Source organism: Battus philenor, unplaced genomic scaffold (genome assembly GCF_028537555.1).
Source record: "Battus philenor isolate CCGP_79_NKW_IND1 unplaced genomic scaffold, ilBatPhil1.0.hap1 SCAF_4, whole genome shotgun sequence".
Classification (NCBI taxonomy): Eukaryota; Metazoa; Arthropoda; class Insecta; order Lepidoptera; family Papilionidae; genus Battus; species Battus philenor.
In genome coordinates this window covers 13,666,968-13,692,513 of record NW_027181704.1, presented here as the reverse complement: position 1 = coordinate 13,692,513, position 25,546 = coordinate 13,666,968, and the positions used below count along the sequence as shown (strand labels likewise).

Below are 25,546 nucleotides of genomic sequence, written 5' to 3'. Positions count from 1 at the left end.
TACTGTCCAGCGTTACTAATTTGATTAGATCCTTACTGCAAATACCACTGTAATATAAATTTCAAAAGCTAAATAAGAGGCATTCAGTTGCAGAAAAATAAATTGAAATAACTCGCATTCAAGTGAAAAGTCTTTTATCAAGTCCTTTAAACTTCAGGGACGTCGCAAGCTAGATTATCTCCTTTGTTCTCTACAAGCAGACCTGTGCCCAGCAGTGGGAATTATAAAGGAGCCCATTATTACAGCTGCTCCGAAGTCACTTGTTAAGTTTAGGGATAAAACTTATCGTACATTGAAGTTGGAGAAATTCAATTGGCAATACAAAGCTTCACGTTTTCAAGAACTTTTTACCGTAGTACATTTGTTGTTTACAAAGTACCTAAGGCTATAGGATCGTGTTCAATGAGGCGTCTTAGTTGAAATAAATTGAGCTCTAACAACGTTTGCTCTTATTTATGGTGTTGTGACGTGCGCTCTTATAGAAAATACCTACTCTTGGTTACAAATGTCGTAGGAAATGCAGTGTAATTTTAAAATGAAATAGTTAATATAATTTAAAAAAAACCCTCCGAACTTTCGTGCAGTGTTTTAGAATACTACAACATGCCTTTTTTACAAATAAAAGTCACTGTTTAATTCAAATGTACAGAAATATATAACCATAAGAATAAACAACCTTGGAACTTTTGAGGAAAAAATTTAAAAAAAAGTTTCAACCTTTTTTATTATTTTTTCGAGTAATTATTTTTAATGTGTAAAGTATTCCAGAAGAGCCAAGCACTATCCTGATTTTAAGTTATTCAAATAATAATTATTTTTATCTTTTTGCGAAACCAGAATAGCGCTATTTATATGTTACATTATAATTTTGTTGCTAACCTTTAACAAAAAAAAAACCGACTTTTTTATTGAATTCTTCGCATAATTATTATTACTTGTTTACTTAATTTAAAGGATATAAGAAGAGCGCAGCGCTAATTCTGATTACGTGTTATTCAAATAATAATTATTTTTGTCTTTTCTCGCAACCGCAATAGTGCTATTTCTATGACATAGAACAGATTTAGTTTGTAATTCTTAATAAAAAAAATAATAAATGTGACTTTAAAACTCTTAAAAAATTTTATTCGATCTTATTTTATTTCCTATTTAGAGATTTTCAGCAACTTTACTTTAAAAATATGGCCATTTAAACTTAAAAAAAATTTAACTTAAAAAAATTATATTTTTTTTTAATTATATATTGCTGTGACAAAACATATATATAATAAAATAATAACTTAGTAATGGAATAAACAACAAGAAAAAAAATCATGAACATATTCCAGCAAAAAATTCGTCTTCCTAATTATTTTTGTTAAAAAAATATCCTTATATTGTGCACCGTGTAAAATTTTTGTTAATGAAAACTTTTAAAAATGGAAGGCAAAGCTCAAGAGATTCTCGAGCAAAACAAGGCTCTAATAGAATAAGGAAGTTGAGGTGAAGCATTTAAACCATTTAAGTTTTCCGTTTTGTTTGCTCGACGAATAAAATTTATTAAGCCTAAAAACATGTTACATTTGTAGTCTATTAAATTTATTATATTTTACTTTCATTGTTCTGACGTAAATGTAAACCAACACAGAACAAATAATTTTAAATCGTTCTATATTATGGTTATTTATATATATTATTATATTACGTATACTTTGTAAAAAATGATCTTTAAAAAAATATTTCAATCCCTGTCGCTTCTGTCGTGTGAAGGCTGTAAAAGGCGTAGTGCTAAAGAACTAAAGAAAACGGATTTAAGATAGTGAAATTTAAATTATTGAAATCACTTAATAACCAATAAATATTCAATTCATTAATAACATATGTTTTTATATTATTACTGCAAATTATATTGTACAGGTTAACATTTTAACTGAAAATTTGATATAAATATAATTGAAATGAAAACCAATATATATTAACAAAATCGTGATGATAAAATATTTGAATGCTCTGCCAAAATTCAACTTACGCTCACGCACCTATATTTAAAAACTATAGTCAACACATATTACGTTTTGAAGACAATCGGAGGACCACACGAGAAATAATATAAAAGGGACCATCAGGAAACAGAAAGGTAGACAGAATACATAGATTTTGAGAGTTTGACATAATCTACCCATGGGAGAAAGGACAAACTAGGTAAGTGTAGCGATAGGAAGTCACGGAAGATGATGGCGGAAGCCTTCACCGAATAAGAACCAATACTTAAACCTGTTTTTGTGCGGTGAACCGCATAAAAAAGCATAAACGATTTCACGAGTGAGATCTATAAAAATTGTTTCCGCAATAGAATTAAAAAAATATTTTTCAGATGGTGAATATGGAACGCATAAAAAAGTTTCACTGAGAAAACAAAGTAACTAAGAATCTATATAATATATAACCAATATTCTTCATGTTTGCGTATTCTTTGGCAATATGCGAAGTTTCTTGTAATAAACTTGTTCAAAATTACTTTCATCACTACAAGATACTACCATAAATTCCTAAAAATTTGACTTTTTTGTTACCATGAGTTCGGTGGTCAGTTTAAGCGACGATTGTTGTTTTTCTAGATGCTTATAAACATCGATATTACCACTTGATAGTTTTTCTCATTATGTTTCAATTTTCTTAAAATTTTAATATACCGCACAAAAAACCTTTTTTTATGAAATTACTAACAACTCTCCAATGTAAAAATATGAATGTAAAAGGCTTTTTTATTTTGGTTTTACAACCACTATTTACAAATATTAAAGCACAAACAACTTAAAACATGTTATAAATATAAATTAATATTATATAATAACAATGGAAAATTTTGGACTTTGTCATATATATATATATATGAATATATATATAAGTGTTCCAAAATCGTCGTCCCCAATTGGCATAGAAGATTGCACCGGTGGCATGGGCCATCAATAGCGAAAATTGAATTCACATCTAACGTACATCGCTTCGCTGGATGATCGATACAATACCTGTTTTAGCATTGCGGAAACTATTTTGAGGCCAAAATCAATCATTGCACGTATTGCAATAACTGCGATGAAATTGTTACATTTACGTCACGTGAACAATAAGCCACGAAAGCTCCGGAGGGAAATCGTTTTCTAAAAGGGCTTTAGTAATTTCTATTCAGACCTTCTTGGTAGATCCCGAGTGATTATTTATAGGTGTAATAGCTATAAAAATATGTGTGAATAATGATTTTTTTATTCTTTGCTGTCAATTATTATTAAAATATTCATTGGATTGGTTCAGATACAACAAAATCAATTCTGTGTTACGAAATAATTATTTTTAAACCTTTTGGCATTCAAATGAGCCTCCTATCGTTTAAAAAACAAATAACATTCAGAGTGCATGTTAGAAACGTTTCAATTTGTGGTTGTTAGTTTAATAATGCAATATTTTACAAACCCCGAAATAGGGTTTACCCATAAAAAGTATCTTGCCATATCCTGGATATATACGATTAATATATATAGTTGTAAAAGCTTTAAAGGAATGAATATTTAGTTCATTTAATGTCGATCAAATGTGAACTCAATCCTAAAATCAATGATTTTATAAATAATAAATAATTTAATGATAATGTGGTTAGAAAATTTATTAACAAAATTTGAATTGTCTGCAGACTTTGTAATGCCAGAAGTTATTGGACTGTCGTATTCTAATTACAAGAATAAATTAACGTAACATATTTCAGAGTGTTTAAAAATGTTCAAACGGCTTTAAAGTTGTTTGCTAATAAATGGACTAAACATTAAGCGCTTTAAGTTTTTCCGGCTATAGCCAATCATTCTGTATAAGGCTCACATGTTTATGTTTAGATCGATGTTGGAATTCATCATTGTCATTTCAACCGTGGGACTTCGTCGTGGCCTCTCATACATATTATCATTCATCTCATTTTATAAGACCGGTTAAAAGCCGCCTGCATCCAGTTTCTTCTAATAAAGTTAACAAGGTCATCTGTCCACAGCGAGATGGACGTCCTAAGCTGTGATAAAAACCTTTCCGGTCTGTTGTTTCCACTTTAGAATCTTAAGTACACGGAGGCCATCTTTTCTGCGCACTATGTGATCTTTTCATCACCACTTAAACTTGTCAATTCGCTGAGCTACGCCGGTTTGACTACTTGTCTCATTTATAATTAAATCTCGATAAATCTCAAGTAAATCTTAAGAATTAAGCGCGATGCTAACGGCTTCTAAATATAAAATTATGTAAACGGTAACGTATGCAGTAGATTAGTAATTGATAAAGGGTACGATGATGTATGAATTTTCAATGAATTTATAAGAGTTTAGTGTGTGGCAATGAAAAACCACTCGTAGATATATTTGTTCGTTCTTCAATTGCGACGAAAATCAAAACCGAATACGATGGTAGCGACTATCCCATTGCTGATGTCAGAATTCGAACGTGCAATAGTAATTTAACTGTCAAAATAATTTCAGCCATAGTGATTCGTAATACAAAACGTTCTCACGTGAACGTTACAACGTAATAGAATGAATTAATACTTGCATATAACTAGGAGATTCACGGGCGGCGATCTCCCGTCTCCCTCAACGTTGGAGGCAGTACACACGTACCGGCCTGCCTGTTCCCTCGACACTCCTTGCAAAGCCAAATGCGCTGAGCCCGCTATGACGCCGGCGCGCTGATTGTGCGTCATTACTTGACCCTGGAAGCGAAAGATTATTTTTAATGGCCCCTTTTAACGAGCTCGCATAAAGCCTTCTATTTAAAAGTCAATTTAGAAAGTGCAGAATCTTCGTAACTCTATGAAATTCTTTTGTCGCGTCAACTTCTTTCGGTTCCATCGTTAATACGGGCTTAATTAAAAAAAAAATGGCATTGTTCATTAAGCGTAGTTAATAACAACAAAGGTTAGTAGAAGCTTTTTTAAAAGAAGTAAAAGTGTTAAAGTAATGGATAAATAAATGTCTTTAATGTGTAATGCATAAGTCAGAGGTGGACCGCTTGCGTGTACAAAGGCGAACAGGAAGTTATAATGTACCTTTTTAAAAAACATATCGCCTAGCCGTCAAAAACTTTTTTTTTACCTATTACTATTCCTGTATTATTAATTAGTATAATTAATAATAAAGAACCTCTGCCGAAGATCACTAAGAGTGCGATGAGAGAGATAGAGAATAAAATTTATAAAATTTGTGTATATTAGACTTTTATAGATAATAGAAACAGAAGCATAAAATAATTAAAATTAACTATTTTATTAAACTTGGTGCTAGATTTTTTCTTGAGCAATTTAATAATTTAATCTAGTAAAATAAATCAAAGTAACAATTATTAGTTCCTCGTCGATTTTCTCAATGCAAATATATTTGAATATTAACTCAAGACAGTAATTTTGAATGATTTTTAATTTAAACTAGAAAAACAATTAGGTATATGATAATGTAACTTCTATGATTTTATATTCTTTCTAATATCTATATACATTAATTATTATTTCGCCATTTTATATACCGATTGTCTAAAAGCAGTCAAAATAACTGTTGTAAATATAGGTATGTATAAAGTGTATATATATATATATATATATATATATATATATATATATATATATATATATATATATATATATATATATATTATCTAAAAGTAATGTAGGTATATACGAAATAATGTCAAGCTCTCGTTTGCGAAATCAAAGTCTCTGTGCTATGATGTGAAACTTACTTTGAATAATGGTTATTGCTACAACGCAATCATTTCTGCTTAAAGCACTAAGCTTTTTTTTTATTTTAGCCCATTGACGCTCATTACAAGTCATAGGAAGCAAAAAGATATCTACGGGGAAATATACGGTATACCATAATCGCCACACTTGATTTCTTTTGTTAAGATACGCAGAGGACGCTGCTGCCTATCGCCTGGAAACTTGTTTATGAGCAGTGGTAATCCTACATAATTAATGCAAAAAGTTTTAATTATATAAGCAAATTCCAAGCCTCCTATTCACCACTCACCACTTAAAAGTGTACGTGAACATATTTCATGTATAGATATACAAAAATCTCATCATTGTATGCAGTTTAAAGTAACTATAAACTGGAGCGGTAGTCGGCGAACTTTATTTGTTCTACATGCATGAAACTCACGTCCTAAGCTATTTTACTCACGTTATGCTCCCAAACTACTTTATAAGCTGGTGGGTTGGCTCGCACGACACACTCGAAGTACACGTCGTCACCTTCCTCGATGTCGTTGGGATTAAGTTTCGAACCCAGTTGCAAAACTACTATCGGAACATCTGTATCATAAATAAATATTATTTATTTTTATTCACATCAATCCAGAGGTAGTTATATTTTTAAATAGTCCATTGAATACATACATCCATCTATTAGAGTATCAAAAGAGAGCGGCCACTTTATTTTTGATTGATGATTAAGATTTACGTTTAGTCCACACAATAATTGTTAAATGTCCTCAAAAGGATAACAAACTAAATAAAAAATAAAAAAATTAATCTGATTAGTATCCGAACATAATATCGAAAGGAATTAGATCAGAGATATTTTAGACAGCTGGAATAACCATTTTGACTCTATATTTTGTTTATTTCTAAATAAATTGACCCTATAGCCTTTTATCATTACCTATCGTCAACACCATCTTATGAAGACAGTCTTTAATTGAAATGTATTGTAGGTTTTGTAACGAGAGCTTATAGGTAAGTACGTTTGTCCATTCCTTCACCTCTTTTTTTCTTAATATTATTTTTGTTAACATAAATAATACCAAAAATATTTTGTATAGCTTAGTAGACACATCTTTCGTTATAATAATAAAAATGTATTTAATTAAATATCTAATTTGAAAAAAGAATGAAATAAATTTATAGTAATGTAACTGTAAAGTAAAAACAAGACATTATTGGGGCGTTATGAAAAATAACGAACAGACAGGACACCACAAAATAATTATAAAAAAATGAAATTTAAGCAAAAATTTAACACAGTTTAAAACAGTTTTAGGTAAGGATATAATTTTTGAATAAACTGGAATAACTTAAAACGCCAGCAAAAAAACAACTATTAACTATTGTAAAAACTAAAGCACGGACACTAATGTCTGTACTCTACAGATTAAATAAATAAAAAAACACCGATATTTACAAGACACATAAACGTGAGAAAAATTGAAACATTGTAATTTTTTTCATCAAAAAGGTTATTCAGTATATTGTTTGTCGTTATATCGTTAAAGTGTTATTTCAGTCTTCTGACTGTCCTTGATATAATGTTAAGATGTGGTAATAATTTATCATAATTTCCAGACACTTTACAATCTATTATAGAGTCTACACTGGTATCGCTAGGCCTGTGCAATGCCAAGAAATAGGCCAATCAACACCAAACTCTGTACTTCGAAAAGGTACCCTTATTAATGTTATATTGATTGAACAAGTTTGAGCAACTAAGTTGGTTAGAAACATTTTTTTATATTTACGTTATGATATATTAAATAGTTACGTATTTAGAATAAAGTTAAATGAACTATATCTTACAATTTATTCCTTAGACGTCGCTTACTGACTACCGAGTAGTTCAAAAGGATCTCGAACGAAGTTTCACAATGATGCTATTTGAATATAAACCCAAAACGTTTTTATTTAAAATTTATGTACAAACATTTTCAAAGCTATATATTATTTGTTATTTATATATATATATATATATATATATATATAACTTTCTTATGTATACAATTGTAAGCTTGGTATGAAATAAAGCTAAGATTATTGAATACACAATACAATTATTAAAAAATGCATTATACAGTATGATTGTAAAAGCTATTAACAGGTAAATGTGTATTTAATTTGCAGTCAATTAAGTTATGGCCTAACCAATAATCAATGGTATCATAAATAATCAATAAAATGGCGTAAACATTTTTATTAATTTTTTTTACATAACGTTCATAATACTTTGTACAATGATCAAATGCGACAATAATGTAACTCATAAATTTTGAAAAAAAATTAATTACTACAAAATTATTATTTAGTAAATATATTTAATTCACATTTTGTTTATAAAGTAATTGATAGATCTGAAACGCGTAACACAAATATATGTTTTTCATTAAAATGCGACAGAGCAACATATAGTTACACAAAGTCTGTCTCGACGGCGAATTTCTTACGAAAACGTTTTAAAAGACGATCGTGTCGTTTTATTAGAAACTAAATAAAACGTTTAAACAAAAATGCTACCTTCCAAACAAAGCAAACGTACACAACGAGCATTCATTAAAGAAACAATAAGAGTTAAAGTACGTCGGTGAAAACCTGTGTTTCTATTTGTGTGAGAAAAGAAAAATCTTACAATGCAGGTTGAGTGACATGGTGGTCTCAATAGTAGCGTGTTCCAGTTTCGCATGAGATGCTCGACAGGTAAGAATGTGCCCGTCGTGTTCCATCCGCGGGGTCCATCGCAGAAATGACACTGTCTCATTTGAATCGTCTGAGTTCTGCGGACAGTCATTGTTTTAGCTTATACTTACAATTGGTTTCGAGGTGTAAATAATTATATATGTATTGTTATAACTCTATACTAAAATTACAGTGATATTAATACAACAAACCAAATTCTTGTATTAAATTTTATTTTACGACATAAAACTTCATTGGTCTATAAATAAATAAATAAAATTATGATTTATTTGATGCCTTTTTGCATGAAAAATTTTTTGGTTAAATATTTAAAAAATATCCTAATTTTTTTTATTCTATAACAAATACTATTTTAATAAACAATATATTCATAATTTTAATTCCCAGATCTGTTATATTGAAACTTCAGCAGGAGCGTTTATGCATGCCATATTAACTTATAAAATGATACATAGATAAGGTAATGGATCTCTATATCAGTGTATTACATTAATATAAAAATAGGTAAACTAATTGAAACATTTTTAGAAGTTTACGAATTAAATACACAAAGGTTCAGTCTATTTCTACAAGCCGTAGATACTTTGTTATCTTGTAATAAATTTAATTCGATACTTAGTCGCACAATTTTTCTTATCTTTATTTTTACCTTTTGAGGTTCAGTAACGACAATTTCCTTATCATCAAGCCACCAAGTTATTATTGCAGGAGGTCGAGCCCCCACAGCTCTGCACGCAAGTTCCGCTTCTTGGCCAACTGACAAAGGCTGTTCTCTTGCCAAAATTTCTACTAGAAGAGGCCGCACTGTATAGAAAAATATAATTGATTAATAAAGAAAAACATAACTATAAAAGATGTCTGGTGACAGATTGCTTTTATATATGGCTTTTTTAACAAATTAATAAACGGTGCAAGGGAAGGTGTTTCCGTTGGATTCATGTACAATCATGTACATGTCTTAATTAAATAATAAAAATATTTTTTTATTATGCATCTTCTTTAACTTATGATATTAAAATGAACAAGCAAAGTCTTGGAGGCGTCAATTTAACTAAGTAAAACAAACGAAAAACATTTAATTTAAAGTGAATATTTAGATACTCAATGTGTTAAATGAAAAGATAAAAACTCCACTAAATTCATAAAAAATATCCATGGACAGAGAAAATTCTTTCTGTTCTTATTATTTTTTAAAATTTAAATTCAGATCTGAACTGTAAAAACCATAATTAAATAACATTTAAAATCTATACAGTTATAGTTGAATATAATTAGCGTGAAGAAAAAAAGTTATAACCGTTTTAATTGATGTTACTCCGTAATAAAGTAACAGGAATGAAATACACCAACGTCGAAAATTAAAATTCTATTTAAAAATAAGCTAATTATATTCCATTAGCAGCTGAAATAAAAGTGTATAACGACGAAAACGTAGCTGGCATAAAACTTTTTGAAAGTTTAACCATGGGGTCGGGCGTAGCGTGCATTACCAGCTAAAATAATATTATTATGATAATGGAGAATAATTTCCTGTTTTTCTAGCAAAGCGATGGTGTTACGGTAGGACAATGAAGCCGCACAAATAAAAACTAATGATCGCGCTCTGGCGTGTCGGTAAAAAGGACACAAAAGAATTCCGTAATCCGACGTCATATCTGAGATAATCTGCGGCGCGGACAAGCATGCCGTTTGATCTAGGTTAATCGCTGGGATTTTCCTGGATTTCATTTTGCAGCAACCGAGTTTGAGCTACTATGCGATTTTTATATTAAAACTTTTACCAATTCATATATCATTCACGTTATTGTAAAATATCTATTAAGTTGTTTTCTCTAATTATCATATAATAAATTAAACTACAAGACTGAAGTTGACGGAATGTATTGAGGTGCACTTTTATAATATACACAAGCAAGATATCTGCCAAGGTTTCAAGACGTAAACAACATACGGGCCGGAGCCGAACTAGCGATCAACTTTTTTTTATCATTAATTCACATCTGTATCGCTAGTGTTTATTTTACAATATTTTTCCCTATTACTAAACGCAGACAGTTAGGAGAGGGTTGCCGCTATTTGATACGGATCTTTCTTCTCCCAGCTGCGAGGCACGACAGCGTTTTATAATTTTTATAATTTTTCTTACACAATTTTCTCATTTGGTAAATACAGCTAAAATTTATACATATTAACAATAAAATTTGTAAGTTTTACTCAATTATATATTAGTTGGTACATTATTTTATTTTAAGTCGATGCCCAAGCGCTATAGACTGTTAAATGCCTTGAGAATTAGGACAATGTGCCGTGCCAATTCATCAAAAGATTCTGCGGTAGATTTTTTCCTGAGGTCCGGTAAGTTGAACGGAGGTATATTAAGGTTTTCACATAAGGTCACGTGGTTACGTCTTTTGGATTTAAATCGGGAGCAGTGTCTGAGTAAGTGATGAAAAGCCTTGACGATCAACTAATGGCTGTGTGTGGCGTGATTGTTTGTTTCGGTAAGAATATTAGAGAAACTGTTATTGTGATACATAATCCATTCTTTTCAGCCGATGGACGCCCACTGCAATGCATAGGCTTCCCCCAAAGGTCAGCCCCGGCTGCCGGCATCCAGTTCCTTCATGGGACCTTACCTATGTCCTCCTTTACCAGGGCCTACCCACGCTACGTGGTCTTTGGTCTTTCAGCTCCAACGGCCATTAGTTACACGAGCAATGTACCCCTCCCACTGCCACTTAGCACACTATGTACGATAATTTTTAAAAGTACAATCGTTAAAGATGTCCTAAAGTAAACACATATATGTATTCTTAACAATGGAATTTCTCCTACACTTTTTAATCAATATGCATCTGTTTTGTACTTTTTAGTCGGGCAGTGATAGTTTAGCGGTAAATGACAGACTTCTATCGTATATCGCGGGTTCGATTCCGGGATGCAACCCTTTGTAATTTACAATTTGTAGCGTTTATTATATAAATTGCCACTGCTCAAAAATCCGTTCACAGGGGATGGGCAGCAACGCGACAATAATGATATATCCCCCCATACTTATGTTTGAGGGAGGACTATGCTTTTTAGTAGACGTGTATGGGTTAAATTAAGGTGCCATCTTTAGAGATTTTAACGAAATTTGCGCATATTTATCCGCTGAACCTCTTTTCCAAAAAAAAATAAAGAGGATTTTTCAAAAAGTTACTTATAGATATTTAATAAAAAGTACTATTTTATTAATCTGTCTGTCGTCTTACACGACACTTGAAATTATATCATTTCGCATAAACGAAACATTCGTTCAAACTACTATAGTTAACTAAGGAAATTTTGGTTAAAAATACTATATTAAAACTGTATGACATATGGTAAATTAACGGTTGTTGCTAAAAATATGTTTAATGCATCAAAAATTCACAAATATAGAGAGATATTTATTTATTGAATAACATCAATTTAAATTTCTTTTACACATACGTAAACGCTCATTTTTTTAAGAGTAAATAGAAATTATGAAGCATTATTAACGGTTTACGTATTTTCAATGACCTTTCGCCTTTATCCTTGTCGGAATTGAGCCATGTTTCGCATGAGTTATTGTTCAGTAAAATTAGTTGATGTTTACATCACTCGTGTGTTTTAATTTTAACAACGCCTTATGAGTGACGATGTCTATGCGAGGAGTATCGTGCGTGTTTCATAGACGTAAAACAAAATTACGTTGCCGGAATTTTGCGAGATATGAAAGGGAAGGGTTAGAAGCGCTTCAGACGCGAGACGTGCGTCACAAAAACATTTTATGAAGTACTTACGATATAACTGTATCTGTACACTCGCTCTTAAAGGAGGCACGAGGGCTGTATTATCTGCAGTACAAGTATACACGGCTTCAAAATACTCCCGCTTTAATTTTGGTATCTTTAGTTCGAGCAGGCTCAGCCGTGATCCGTCCTCCACAGGAGCTAATGTAGCGATTACTTTATCGTCCCTCCACCACCGAAGACGTGGCATTGGCTTACCTGTGAATACAATTAAATTTGTTACATACATTTTAACAACATATTCCATATTCCACATACCATTTTTTTCTAAAAAAAAGTTTATTTGAATTCTGAACTTTTGGCATGTATTTAGCATTGTCATAGAGCTTAATAACAAATTCAATATTGCTTGCTTGGTTTCTGTTGATGGTGACCTGAGAGCTTTTACAGCTTCACGGAGCGGAAGGTTCGGAACGCATTCCAGTTGTACGATGACGTTCGCACGTAGTAAACCGCTCTACCCGAGTACGGCTCGCGTGCGTGGATAACACGCGAGCCAAGGATGGATCCGAATCCAACCTCGGTACACCCACGATATTCGTGGTTAGGGAGCGGGCGGCCGCCCCATAAGATCGGTTGCTGTGGTATGGTGGGTGACGAGATGTCTTGTGCAGAGTGTCGCAGGTGAAGTGGTCGCTGGTGCTGTGTAGCTAGCGCTTACAGTGTTGTTTGCGTATCCAGCGGGTGTGGTGTGGTGCGTGTTCGGTTCCATTTCGCATAATATCTAATACTACACACCGATCCGAGTGTTTTTTTCATATTTATTGTTTACATGTGACAAAATAAGTAATAGTTATTGCTTAATTTAGGACATTTTGTTAAGCAGTAAATTTTATTGTAACTCCGATGTTATGGAAATATTTTTTTTTAATTATTAGGTAAAGAGGTTTCATATCATGTATCTACTAGTTTTACCTCCACTTACAACACAGGTAAGCTTTAAGCTTGTGTCTTCTATGTACGGACCAGCTACACCTAATAAATCTTTTTCTTTCTCATCAAATATCTTCGGTTTTTCAGGTAGTTCTGAAACAAATAACCTTATTAAATACTCTAAGATGATATAATTATGACAAGTTATGAAATATATATTTGATAAGTAAAGTAACTACACGATCAAAGGTGAAATACTTTAGCAGAAATGAGGAAATGGGCGTACTTTGTGAGGACTTAATTGTGTAACATACACGCATTACATTGGATTAACTAAAGACTACGATAAATGAGGGCCTTTGTATTTATACGATTATTTATGGCGTTGAAAGCAAAGAAGATATCACTTGGAAATTACTTTGAGTCAAATATTATGGATTTTAAATCTTGAGGTGTTTATGTATTTATGTATGTATATATATATATATATATATATATATATATATATATATACACTACTAGATAGAAACTATGAATAAAGAACTCAATTCTGTTATAATAGCTTTATTTACTCGTCTATCATATATAAAGCAGATTCTGGAGGGAGGTCTTATAAATGAGATGATCCAATAAAATTTTATGTAACTTAACGCTTGAAGAAAACTGTCGATGCTTCTTTAAACAAATAATTACGGTAACTTAAGAACAACTTTAATTTAATATAAAACTAATGTACACGCTAGAAAATATATACTTAGTCGCATAATAGTAAAGAAAAAAGTACAATGGGCGGTCTTATCTCACAAGGCAATTCGTTCCAGACAATCAAAGTAAGGAAACAAGAGAAGGATAAATAACGGATAGTTAAGGTTTACAATACATTCATATATATAAACATACATACATATATAGTTATATAGCATATATACTTATAATAATTATGTTATTATATATTTAATTAATACTATAATAAATAGAAATATCAAACAAAACTGCCTCAGAAAGATTAAAAAAGAGAAAGAAAATAAAAATAAATTAACAGATAAGTAATCATTGGTCTAGTAAATATTACTTAACCATTTTTTTAAAAATAGGCACTGACTGAGCACGTCTAATATTCAGAGGCAACTCATTCCACAATCGAATGGTCTGTGAGGCAATAGCGGCGTGGCGTGTAAGGTAATAAATTTGACCATAAACGAAGAAGAATGCGTTGGCATTTTTAATTTCAGATTCTCTGAAAATCTCAAAGATCTATCATGTGCATCGTCAAGAAATTGAAATCTTGATTTGAGATACGAAGGAGTGAGCGGTTTAAAGAATACTATAGAGTCTTTACGGATTATTTTAATCATTTTAAGGTTTCGATTATAGCAAAAGCTTCGCATGGTAAAAGATAGAAAATTGTACAGTCACACAACAAAATTAGAAAATATAGTTACTATTGATATTGATCAATTGGCAGTTCGTATAACAGCGACATCTATCAGTCGATATCAATCTTAAAAATTTATTAAAATTTAAAAATTTGTATATTTCTTCACATTTAAGTAACAAAACAATTGATCAATATACAAGTTTCTAATGAAATGTTACAGGCCAGTAACTTCCAGCAGCGCACTTTCTCACGGAATAAAAAAATAAAAACATTATTTTATATACATCTGAATAAATAAACTATTTTATTGTAATAGATTGATAGAAGAATGTCGGTAATATAGCAACTATTAATTATGTTTCAGATGTATTGGTGATTGGTTTCTGAGACTTTTAACTTAAAAGTTTATTACAATTAAGTCATCATTTATTTCTATGTCCCCAAGACGGGGCAGAGAGCGTCCACATTAGACGTAATCGAGAGCCATCCAGAGCGGTCTTGAGCCTCGCGCTTTACTTCGCTCCACGTCATTCCAACTGTCTTCACTTCTGCAGTAATCGTCCCAGGTTTGCTTTGGGCAGCCGCGTCTTCGCTTTCCTTGAGGATTCCATTCTAGGACTTGCCTCGGTATGTGATCATGGTCCCTTCGAAGTGTGTGGTAGGGTATCCAGTTCCAGTTGCAGCGTTTGATCTGCTGGTCGATCGGCATCTCACTGCAGCGTTTCCAGAACGCAGATCGCGTTGGAGACTTTCTCAGGCCAATATATACCGAGAATACGTCGAAGACAGTTGTCAACGAAGACTTGGAGCCGACGCGAGATATCTTTGGTATTACATCTAAATAATACGTATTAATTATTTATTTATAATTGAATATGTAGGTAGGTCCTCAAAATAAACTTCAATATTGTAAAAGCCAACACGAAATATTAAGTATAAAAGAAAGCCATACTAACAACAAATTTTAATTTGGCTTATTGCCAAAGTGGAGTTTGCAAAAGCAGTAATTTAAATTTAGAGCTGCTATTTTACTTTTTTGGTCGTCGCTTATATGCGATAAGAATTATTTAAACGTAATACGCTTCAATCAAATTATTTTTTGATTAAAATTAAATAATAATAGTAAATTAACACATGTTAATATTCAAGCTATATGCACATTTTGAATTCGTTTCTTGGTGATCATATTATCAAATATTCAAATGTGAATTTTCGTGAAATATGAACTGTAACAAAGAATTGTCGATATAATTTTGAATGCGAATATATAAGGTTATATACATACGATACATAAGGGTAGCATTATATATGAAATTAACACCTTTATGCCTTGAACTAGGCTCTTTAAAACCCTTTTGTGAGCGTGGTCATTTTTCTAAAATACTCTTCCCTATAAAACGACTGAAAAACTTATAATATAATAAAATCGTATTACCGCGGAAGGGTTAGGTTATTATTGGTGTTAGTAATAAGGAGTTCTAAATGATTAATAAAAGATTATTGTGAAAGTGATCACAAAAAAATCCATCTGAGTTTATTACAGGCTCTTGTCATATCATTTCAAGAATGAGCTTAATATCATTGTAATTCGTATACAATTGAGTTCTTCCAGGATTCTTCCCGTGATGTATTAATTCATATAGTTTCAAGATCTTTATACTGTACAGAGAATTACATAGAAAAGTAAGAAAAAAATCATTGATCTACTATTTATTTTATCAAAATAATAAATTTAATAGCTACAGTTAATTCAGAGTTACAATTTTTAGTCTTTTACATAATAAGTTTCCACGAAATAATAACTTGAATTTTTGTGTTATCCACTACAATACGTTGTTTGTTTTAATTGGTCAATTACGTGAATAGCATACAATAGATTCTTCGTGGTGTAAATTCATTATTATTTCATGAATGTGTCGATGTTATTGTTCACTAATTTTTATATAATTATAATGTAGTACGGAGTCATCAAAGCATCGTTTATTGTTAATTCACCTTGTTACATTTTAAATAGACTTAAATTTTTCTAGCTCAGTCATAGATGAAAAGTACTGCTTTTAGTTATTATTATTTTAATCCTTGCTCTTGTTCTGAGTATTGATCTCCGGCAACACTTCTCAGCAGAACCTCAAAAATGTAAGACGACATTTTTCTCTTCGACCTTCTAGCCCATCTGAATCTCGAAATCAAGCCTCAATATGGTCATCTGCCCACCATGTGTGGGACAGGGACGTTATATTTCGGATTTAAGGACTCTTTTCAAATTTTGTCTGTCTTTTTCTCCTTTCTTTCCTCACAAATTACTTCTCTTTCCTCGTGTCCTTTACGAAATATTTCATTCATTTACTCATCTACATTTCTGATTACATTTGGTTCTTATATCACAGCATATATTTATTTTATTTATTTATTTACAGTTTTAGTACACAATTTTTATTTATGTTTTGAATATATTTATTTTTCCATAATCATCGATAGTAGTACGTTTCCCGATCCACAGTCTCCTTCAGAAGCTCAAGACCATCCGTTTTGCATGATTTATAACTTTCCTACTGCCGCATCAAGTAGCTGATACTCTGATTCAGGCCGGTTACTTTTATTTGTCCACAGATGTTTTCATTCCTGGTTCGACCTTGTAGAGAAATTCCGAGCATAGTGTATATAAATACAGTAAAATTATCTTTAGAGCACTTACCTATTACGTGAAGGACGAATTTATAATTACGTGTAGGTGAGACTTTGAAATCCACCCTACATCGATAGAGGGCGCGATCGGTGGGTAAAACGTCGCGTATTCGTAACGCGGAGTGTGGCGTGGCGTGCCACCGAGCGCGACCCGCGAGTGAGTCATCTGCCCAATGTGCCGAAGGTCCCTTCACTCGGCCGTCGTAACTGAGAAGAAAAAATTGGTTAAACCAACTTGCACATTCAATTCTTATTGATTATTTCAAAAGATTTCCATTATATTAGAAATCATATACTAGAGATATACATATAAAAATATGATCGTCAATATTTATAGATAGATCCAGTGATTTAGTAAAAAGTGAAGTCCATTGTTCGATGCACAAGCATAGAATAATGTCAAATAAACAAGCGGTTGACAATTAAAGCCGTTTCATTTATAATTATAACTAAAGTGTTTGGTGTTATCTTAGTATAATGAACAGAATCCAGGTCATCACCTGCTCTAGAGTTCTACAACGACAATAAATGCTATATCATCAGGTATACCTTACCGCTTCTTACTTTATAATCTTATACTAGCATTTATTTAAATTTATGCACAATACCTTACTTTTATTACTCATAAAAATGTATCATTGTCAGTGGAATTCAATACGATAGATAAAACAATAGATTTTATCTAAGTTTATTGATAAGAAAAAACAGATTTTTAACATTAACTTACACATCTTATTCGTTAAGCTTAAAAGTTATATCGTGTTAATAAAATTAACTAATAAGTGTAGTGGTAATGATAATGATTATGATATCTAGTTGATACTGGTGTAAGTTTGCGATGTCATAGGCCATAACGGGTTCTACGAAAAATCGACGTGACTAAAACTTTATACACTTACTTTTCTACAGTTGTAATACTTTAATAAATATCTTAACAGATAATATATTGTCTAAGTGAACTATAACCAAATATGCACCGAGACGACACTATGTGAAAGGCGTACTTTATAAAAAAAAAGTAATTTGAGAACATATTGACTACTGACAATTTAAATGAGACGTAAAATAATAAAAGAGTCTCTGAACTTGTTGATTCCTATTGCGCAGACAGTTAGAATGTTAAAAGGAAAATAATGTTTGAAAATGAAATTATATTTCATACAAATCGTGACTAGATATCATTAGCAATAAGGTACAGCCGCTTCAGGTAAAATCCTTGCACGAACTTCCCGCTATTACATTTTTATAGCGCTTACAGTATGTATAATTAAATGTAACATGATGTAATATAATATAATATAATATAATATAATATAATATAATATAATATAATATAATATAATATAATATAATATAATATAATATAATATAATATAATATAATATAATATAATATAATATAATATAATATAATATAAGACAATATAATACAATATAATCTAATATAATCTAATATATAAAATTCTCGTGTCACGGTGTTCGAACTTGAACTCCTCTGAAACGGCTTGACTGATTTTTACCAAATTTAATATGCGTATTCAGTAGGTCTGAGAATCGGCTACCATCTATTTTCTATACCCCTAAGTGATAAATGTTGTTCACACTCAAAAAATTTTTTTAATTTTTTTAACGAAATTTTTTGTTTTTATTTTTTTATGATACAGCATATAAGAATACATACAACCATAAGTTTTCACCCCTCTACGATCAACCCTTATTTTTTATTTGTAAATTAAAATATCATTTTTTTTTTGCAAAACAACGTTTGCGGGATCAGCTATATAATATATATATAATATAATATAAAATCATTCAGTAAATAGACGCTTGCTGCAGGCTGAGGCCTTGTGTGGTCCGTATTCAACGACATCCTGCGATCTTGACTATATCATCGGTTCCCTAGTGGTAAACCAACGTAGCGTCAGCAACCTTTTGGTCCTAATGGTCGCTTGAGTGATGTGTCCCGCTCGCTGCCACTACACACGAACAAACTTTTAAGGTACTTCGTTGTCCTTACTTTATTTGTTGAACTCTTTATTTCGGATTCGTTCTTGATGTTATATAACATTACATAATACAACAAAGATCAATTGTTCGTTATTCGAAAAAATATTTTTAGATGTTGTTCATTATTATATACTATGTATCGGAGCAAAGGGTTCGACAAAAATTATATTTCTACAAATTCATATTGTTTTGCAGTATCGCATTTAAAATCTCCCGTCAGGCGATGGCTAATTTAAACAACTACGTCATTATACTCGTTTATACAATTTTTATTACTGTAATATAAACTCGCATTAATCGCTCACAACAGGTATTAGATATTTAGCAAATATGAAAACAATAAAGTCTTTTTAATATTACCTTTACTGCGTATTCACAAACGTATAAGTTTAATTTGAATAATTTTTATGTTCATATGGTCCCCGCTCTTGGGGTTCTTTGGTTCCACCTCCTATTTTGTTGGGAACAGAGATTTACTTTCTTTATTAAATTTTCCACTTCCTTTTTATTATTTTCATACTCTTCTTCCATTCTTCACAATCTCTATCATTCGGTTCTTCATTCCATAATTCAGTCTATTTTTCTTTTCCGCTTTAATATCCTTTTGTCCTTCCTCAATTACTGCAGTTTTGTTTATTGCATTTGCATACAATTTATATATATGCAAATGTATTATATATATATATATATATATATATATATATATTATATTTGACAACATTTAACATAACATTTTGGTATTGTACTGTTTATCATATCATTTCTTGCTATTTATTACCGTTTTAATTTGAGTAATTTAGAATTATTACAGAAACATGTTAATTCAACTTCCGCGAAAATTCCCTACGTAAACGTTTGCGTATTGAGATAATAGCGGGGCAATAGTTAAATATTCCGCGATCACACCAACAGGGCCCCCTAATACGAAATAATCGTTCGTAAGTAAAAGCGACGCAACAATTCGTTCCTTCTAAATGTCGTTTCACTCGCTCGAAACATAATTATCGTGAACCATTTATTTCCTTCAGAAGTTACCTTGGAAATTCGCGTGAAAGTAGCTCCTGCTATGCTTTGAAATGAAAACGTTTCGACTCATAAATATTTCATAACTAAGCGGACTTAAGACGGCTTCGTACCAAAGTTCTTTGTACGTCGGTAACATAGCTGATTATATCGTGTTCGGGTACTGTATAGGGGCTAAGAGTTGAAATTGATGCTTAAAGTCTACGTTCACTAAGTTCATGGAATAATCAAATTAAATTAATTTTATCAAATTTATGACAATGAAATTACATGGATTCACATTCAAAGTACATTTTGTACAGAGTTGGCCATAAATTTTTGCACGTTTGAAACATTTTTAGAAATGAAAGTACAAATGCTATTTTGTTTATGATTTATATACCGTAATTATCGTTTATAAAAATTTATTTTTTAAAAATTACATCGTCGAGATGTGCTCCGTCTCGCCGTTGGCACTCCTGTAATCGACTACGTAAACTTTGGAAAAATCGTTGACACATGCTATTTGCAAAAATTTTTGGTCCACCCTATATCATAATAAGGGCACTTTTGTAATATTTTACAATCTATACAATTTGTGAACGTTTTTTAAAAGATATTGACATGTTACGAATACTGAATCTTCTTTTAGAATAGACGTAACATCGTTCTCTATACGCTTATTATTTTAATCAGGTAATTTTTTTTTCACTCTTTCTTTTATATCATCAGGATATAAAATAATGAGTAAATAACAGATAAAATAGATATATTAATTTTTAAGAGCGCTCTGATCACAAACACCGGATTTTTCCTAACGATCATTCAGTCAGGCTATATAGGAATCATGTTTATTTTCGAGCCTTATTTTTTATGTTTGTGAATAAATTACACACTACCCCACTTCAGAATTGTAATACACTGCAGTTTACCCTATTAAACATCTTTAATGTTGAGTAACGTTCACTTACAAATTTTAAAATAATTTTGAATGACCTCACTATGGAGAAACTGAATTCATGGATCAAATCTAGATGTCACCCACAATGGTCCATAAAGCTAGATGACTTCGTGTAAGTCGTCACAGAATTGATTCTGAATGTACCTCTGCAGCCCTTCGATAGTAGTAAGAGATGACCTATGAAAATGGCCGTGCATTGACCCCGAATGCAACTATAAATATCCTTCTGTCAATAGTAAACTACTAAGCGAATATTTTTATGTAATTAACACGTGCATTTTATTATAGCGGTAATAGTTCTACGACGAGTGATAATTTACGTCACTGAAATGTGGTCTCTCACTTCAGGTTACATTAGAAAGCTCAAAGTCGCTCAAAGAGCCATGGAGAGGGCTATTTTTGGGATATTTCTATGAAATGGAATCAAAAAAGAAGAGCTCCGTAGAAAAAGAAAGTTATCGCCATAGCCCAGCAAAGTGGCGAGTTAAAGTGGTAGTCAGCACTTAGTGCGTAGGACAGACGTCCCCTGGGGCCTTAGCCCTTTGACCTATAAAAACGAGTCAGACTTGTGGTGAACAATTTGTGCAATAAATGAAAGCCACGATTCTGACTTGTGGGTATAGGCCAAAGGTTTAATTAACTAAGTGTTCATTTATAATTTGCTATTAATTCATCATCTTCTTTTTACTAAATTAAATTATTTTTGTTGATTGATCAATTGAAATTGCACCCTAGATGTTTTAAAATTACTGTTTGTACTTAAATAAAGTTTATTGTTTAACAATTTCTTTTGTTGAACTGAAATATTTCATGTAAAATAAACATATTTTGCGTCAGTTCAGGTACATGGGTGAACAGTTGAATGGTACGGCGCGATCGATTTTCTTGTTAATTGTATCTCTCGAAATTGGCAAAAATCGTGTAGGCTAAGGGGTTAAGCATGGCGTAGATACCCCAGAGTGGAAAGATGAACCTGTTACGAATATCGGAAGACGTTGAATGGGTTTTTACAACCGATCTTACTGGGAATATATGTGAGAGGCACATGTCTAGTAGTAAACGTCCCCTTTAAATAATGACGATGAAAAATGCCATTATATAACAAAGAAAGAACATATACATTAAACCAGAAACTATGCAAATACAACCATACTACCTAATAATATTCCTGTACCTTCTAACTTACTCTTTTACTTTATCGATTTTATATCATCTAACTTAACAAAACCGATTAATTTCCTATACACCATATGTATATCACGTTTTCTTAGTTATTAAACATTTCAGACGTTTACCGGTATTACGAAAGTTAGTTAGTAATTTGTATGCTACTCGCCTCTTAATACTTCAAAGAAAGTTTCGTTCATAACGGGATATTCTAACATAATTCCCTTTAAAGTATTAGGTATGCTAAAATATTTATTCTGTATCCTTTTCCTTCTGGCGATGCCTCTTTTTTACAACGTTTTACATTGTTAAGGTTTCTTAATCATTTTTTTCTGTAAAGAACTATTCCATTTTGCACCGCTCTAAACAGCTGAAAATGGCAACTGATGGCGCAGTCAGTCTCATATAGTCAGCTCCATGCAGAAAGTATTCTGTGGAAAGGGTTTTGAACCCTTAGCAATATGAAATTAGAATTCAAGGATGAGTAAGTACTTTTAGAGTGATTTTTAACTTATTTATACGGTAACTTTTATTGATCGTTTAACTTATATGTACTGAAGGTCTACCTAGATAAATAGATAATTAAATAAGTGAACATCTTTTGTATGTAGGGTGCATACTTAGGTTGCGCTGAACAACCTTTCTTTGTTTACAATAATAGTATTATTTCAGGGCACTGTGTACAATGTATGATGGTGTTTCTGAATATAATAAAAATTACAAAAATCTACGAATTATGTAATTAGGAATTGTTTACTAATTTTGTAATATGTTTTTAATTCATTCTAATTCATCTTTTTTGTCCATTATCTACAAAATAATATTTACAAATTACTTGAAAAAAATTACTTAGATTATGTTATGGGCGATTATTCACAAACATTTTGGACCATGAACCTTCAACGGTACGTTAAAATTATTCTTAAATTGTTTTCAATGGGCCAGTGTTTAAAAACATAAACGGCTGCGCAGCATCTGGCCACCAAGTTGCCTTGGAGTTAACATATAGGTCAAAAATTCAGTAAATTTCAACGCGATGTCACTTTATGGAAAAAACAATGCCCTAGTATTTAGACTGTATTGATCTAGATATGATGTAATAAACAAAATAAAAATGTACATAATGTAAAGAATAACACAAACAGTCGCTGGGTTAAATTATTTCAAATCAACTTCGAATACCTTTTGTATTATAAATTCTGTAAATATCCTATCGAGGTAAGGCAATACCGACAAAATTTATTTGAAATGCTTTTCGCATTGAAATTCCTGGCAAAATTATGATAATTTTATCTTCATCGCACAGTCTCAATTTCAATCAAATTTATTAATATTTTTAAAACGAGTAATCGAATATTTATATTTAATATCTCGAATGTATTTTATAAAATTCCAATATTCTTTTATAAGCCCGAGCAGTGAATTGATATTGCTGTATTATGTTCACATGAGTTGCCAAATTTCACGGTTTATTTAATCGAACATTATAATCGATTTTATATTTAATTGAGTTTGTTGTAGACTATGTAAGGTTGATATTACTAAAATTATTTTTATTGCTTTTGCAAGTGATCATTGTACACGAGTAAAGACAAAATAGTTGATTAGCTGGAAATATTAGTCAAATTTCCCGATAACTGAAGGAAGTATTTAACGGAGTTAAAGATTTAAAAGAATTTCCACAGATTACACGTTAAAAACCCTCGCAGCTATAACTCAAAAATTTGCCATTATAAAAGAGCTCAATTAGTTTTGTTTCGATCAATTTCGTCTATTCTTCTCATTACGTACATAAATAGTCAGTGTTAATGATTATACATTTACACTGACTTAATGTAAACTTATAAATGAAGGAATGGTGTAAAGGATTTTCAATTTAAAATACATTTTTGCAACACAAGACAAAGTGTGTGTGTGTCTCTTTCCACAACCCTTCATTTCCAAGGTCATAAACCCTCCGTAAATTCAATCCGTATGTATTACAAAACATCGTTCACCCTACATTTAATTTGTCGTTCGCAAGGGAGCGCTTATACATAACAAATCAGTGTCTGAACGTTTTATAAAATATGCACACATAGCTGGGACGTGATTCGGTCATGAATCTTGGGTTGATATCACAAGATAAACCGACCGCGTGATATTTGCACTCGACTTCTCTAGTACGTGTTAAAAAAAATGAGTATAGTATTTTGAATTATATATTTAGTTTGAATATTTTTGTATTCATAAAATAAGTTTTTGTCTTTCAATCGAAGTATGTACAAGAGGTAATATTGAAAGATTTTATAGTACCAATAATTAAACTAAGCGTCAATTAGTAATTGATTATTTATTTTTAATAAAAATTGCGTTAACAATCTGTATATTGTTACAACCTCTAAAATCGTCGTGTGAAACAATGGGCCCACGACTTTTCTAAATCCTCTTTATTTTTTAATTTTCCTATATTAGTTTTTAGGTCAGATATGTATATATAGCTCGAAGAATTAATCGCGTGAAATGGCAGTTAGACATGCGACTGGGGCCGAAAAGATCTCGAGTGGCGACTACAAACCGATAAATTCGTGAATAGACCTCGCACTAGTTGGACTAATGATATGGTCAAGTTCGAGGAAAGTCTTTGGATGCGGGTAACGCAAGACCAGCTATTTTGGTGATTTTTGGGGGAAAATTGCAGTAGGCGTCTATCGGCGGACAGGATGATGATTACATCCATACGGGTGCCTTCAATAAGGAAATAAGCTTTTACTTTGTTCGTTTTTATTCGAATATTTTTGGCATATTCAGACATTTTTTGTGGAATTGCCAGTGGCAGATGGCGCGTGTTTGCGAGAGTATTATGTATGTGTAAGTTTCTATATAAGAGTATAACGATTCAGCGACTGTAATGCGTAGGTTTTGCAATATTCTTACTATTACTGTAGGTAAGGAAGGGTTGCGTTGTTTGCGTTACGGATTTTCTAACCTTAATGCAACATTTATTAGTTCAGTAAATTTTAATTAAAAATTTACAAATAGTTTCAAAGGATACAGTCACCTAAACTCACAACAAAGTGGTAAAGTAGAAATTAAATGAATATTCAACAGAAATTTTAATAAATGTAAATCTAAACTAAAAAAAATGTTAGAAAAAACCCGCAACACCGGCTCGTGGGTTAGTTTCTAAAATATCAGAAAGTTAAT

At 31.4% G+C, this 25,546-nt stretch overlaps 1 protein-coding gene across 1 annotated transcript in view; it reads right to left on the bottom strand.

The window, feature by feature from the left end:
• LOC137928904 (nephrin-like) overlaps positions 1-25,546 on the bottom strand; it is an 86,853-nt gene that overhangs the window by 14,362 nt on the left and 46,945 nt on the right. The window contains exons 3-9 of the mRNA XM_068771908.1: positions 17,235-17,431; positions 13,204-13,314; positions 12,280-12,486; positions 9,120-9,274; positions 8,403-8,547; positions 6,189-6,319; positions 4,564-4,723 (exon numbers count right to left, since the gene is read on the bottom strand). Of these exons, the coding sequence (XP_068628009.1) occupies positions 4,564-4,723; positions 6,189-6,319; positions 8,403-8,547; positions 9,120-9,274; positions 12,280-12,486; positions 13,204-13,314; positions 17,235-17,431 (1,106 nt within the window). The remainder of the gene's footprint in view (positions 1-4,563; positions 4,724-6,188; positions 6,320-8,402; positions 8,548-9,119; positions 9,275-12,279; positions 12,487-13,203; positions 13,315-17,234; positions 17,432-25,546) is intronic.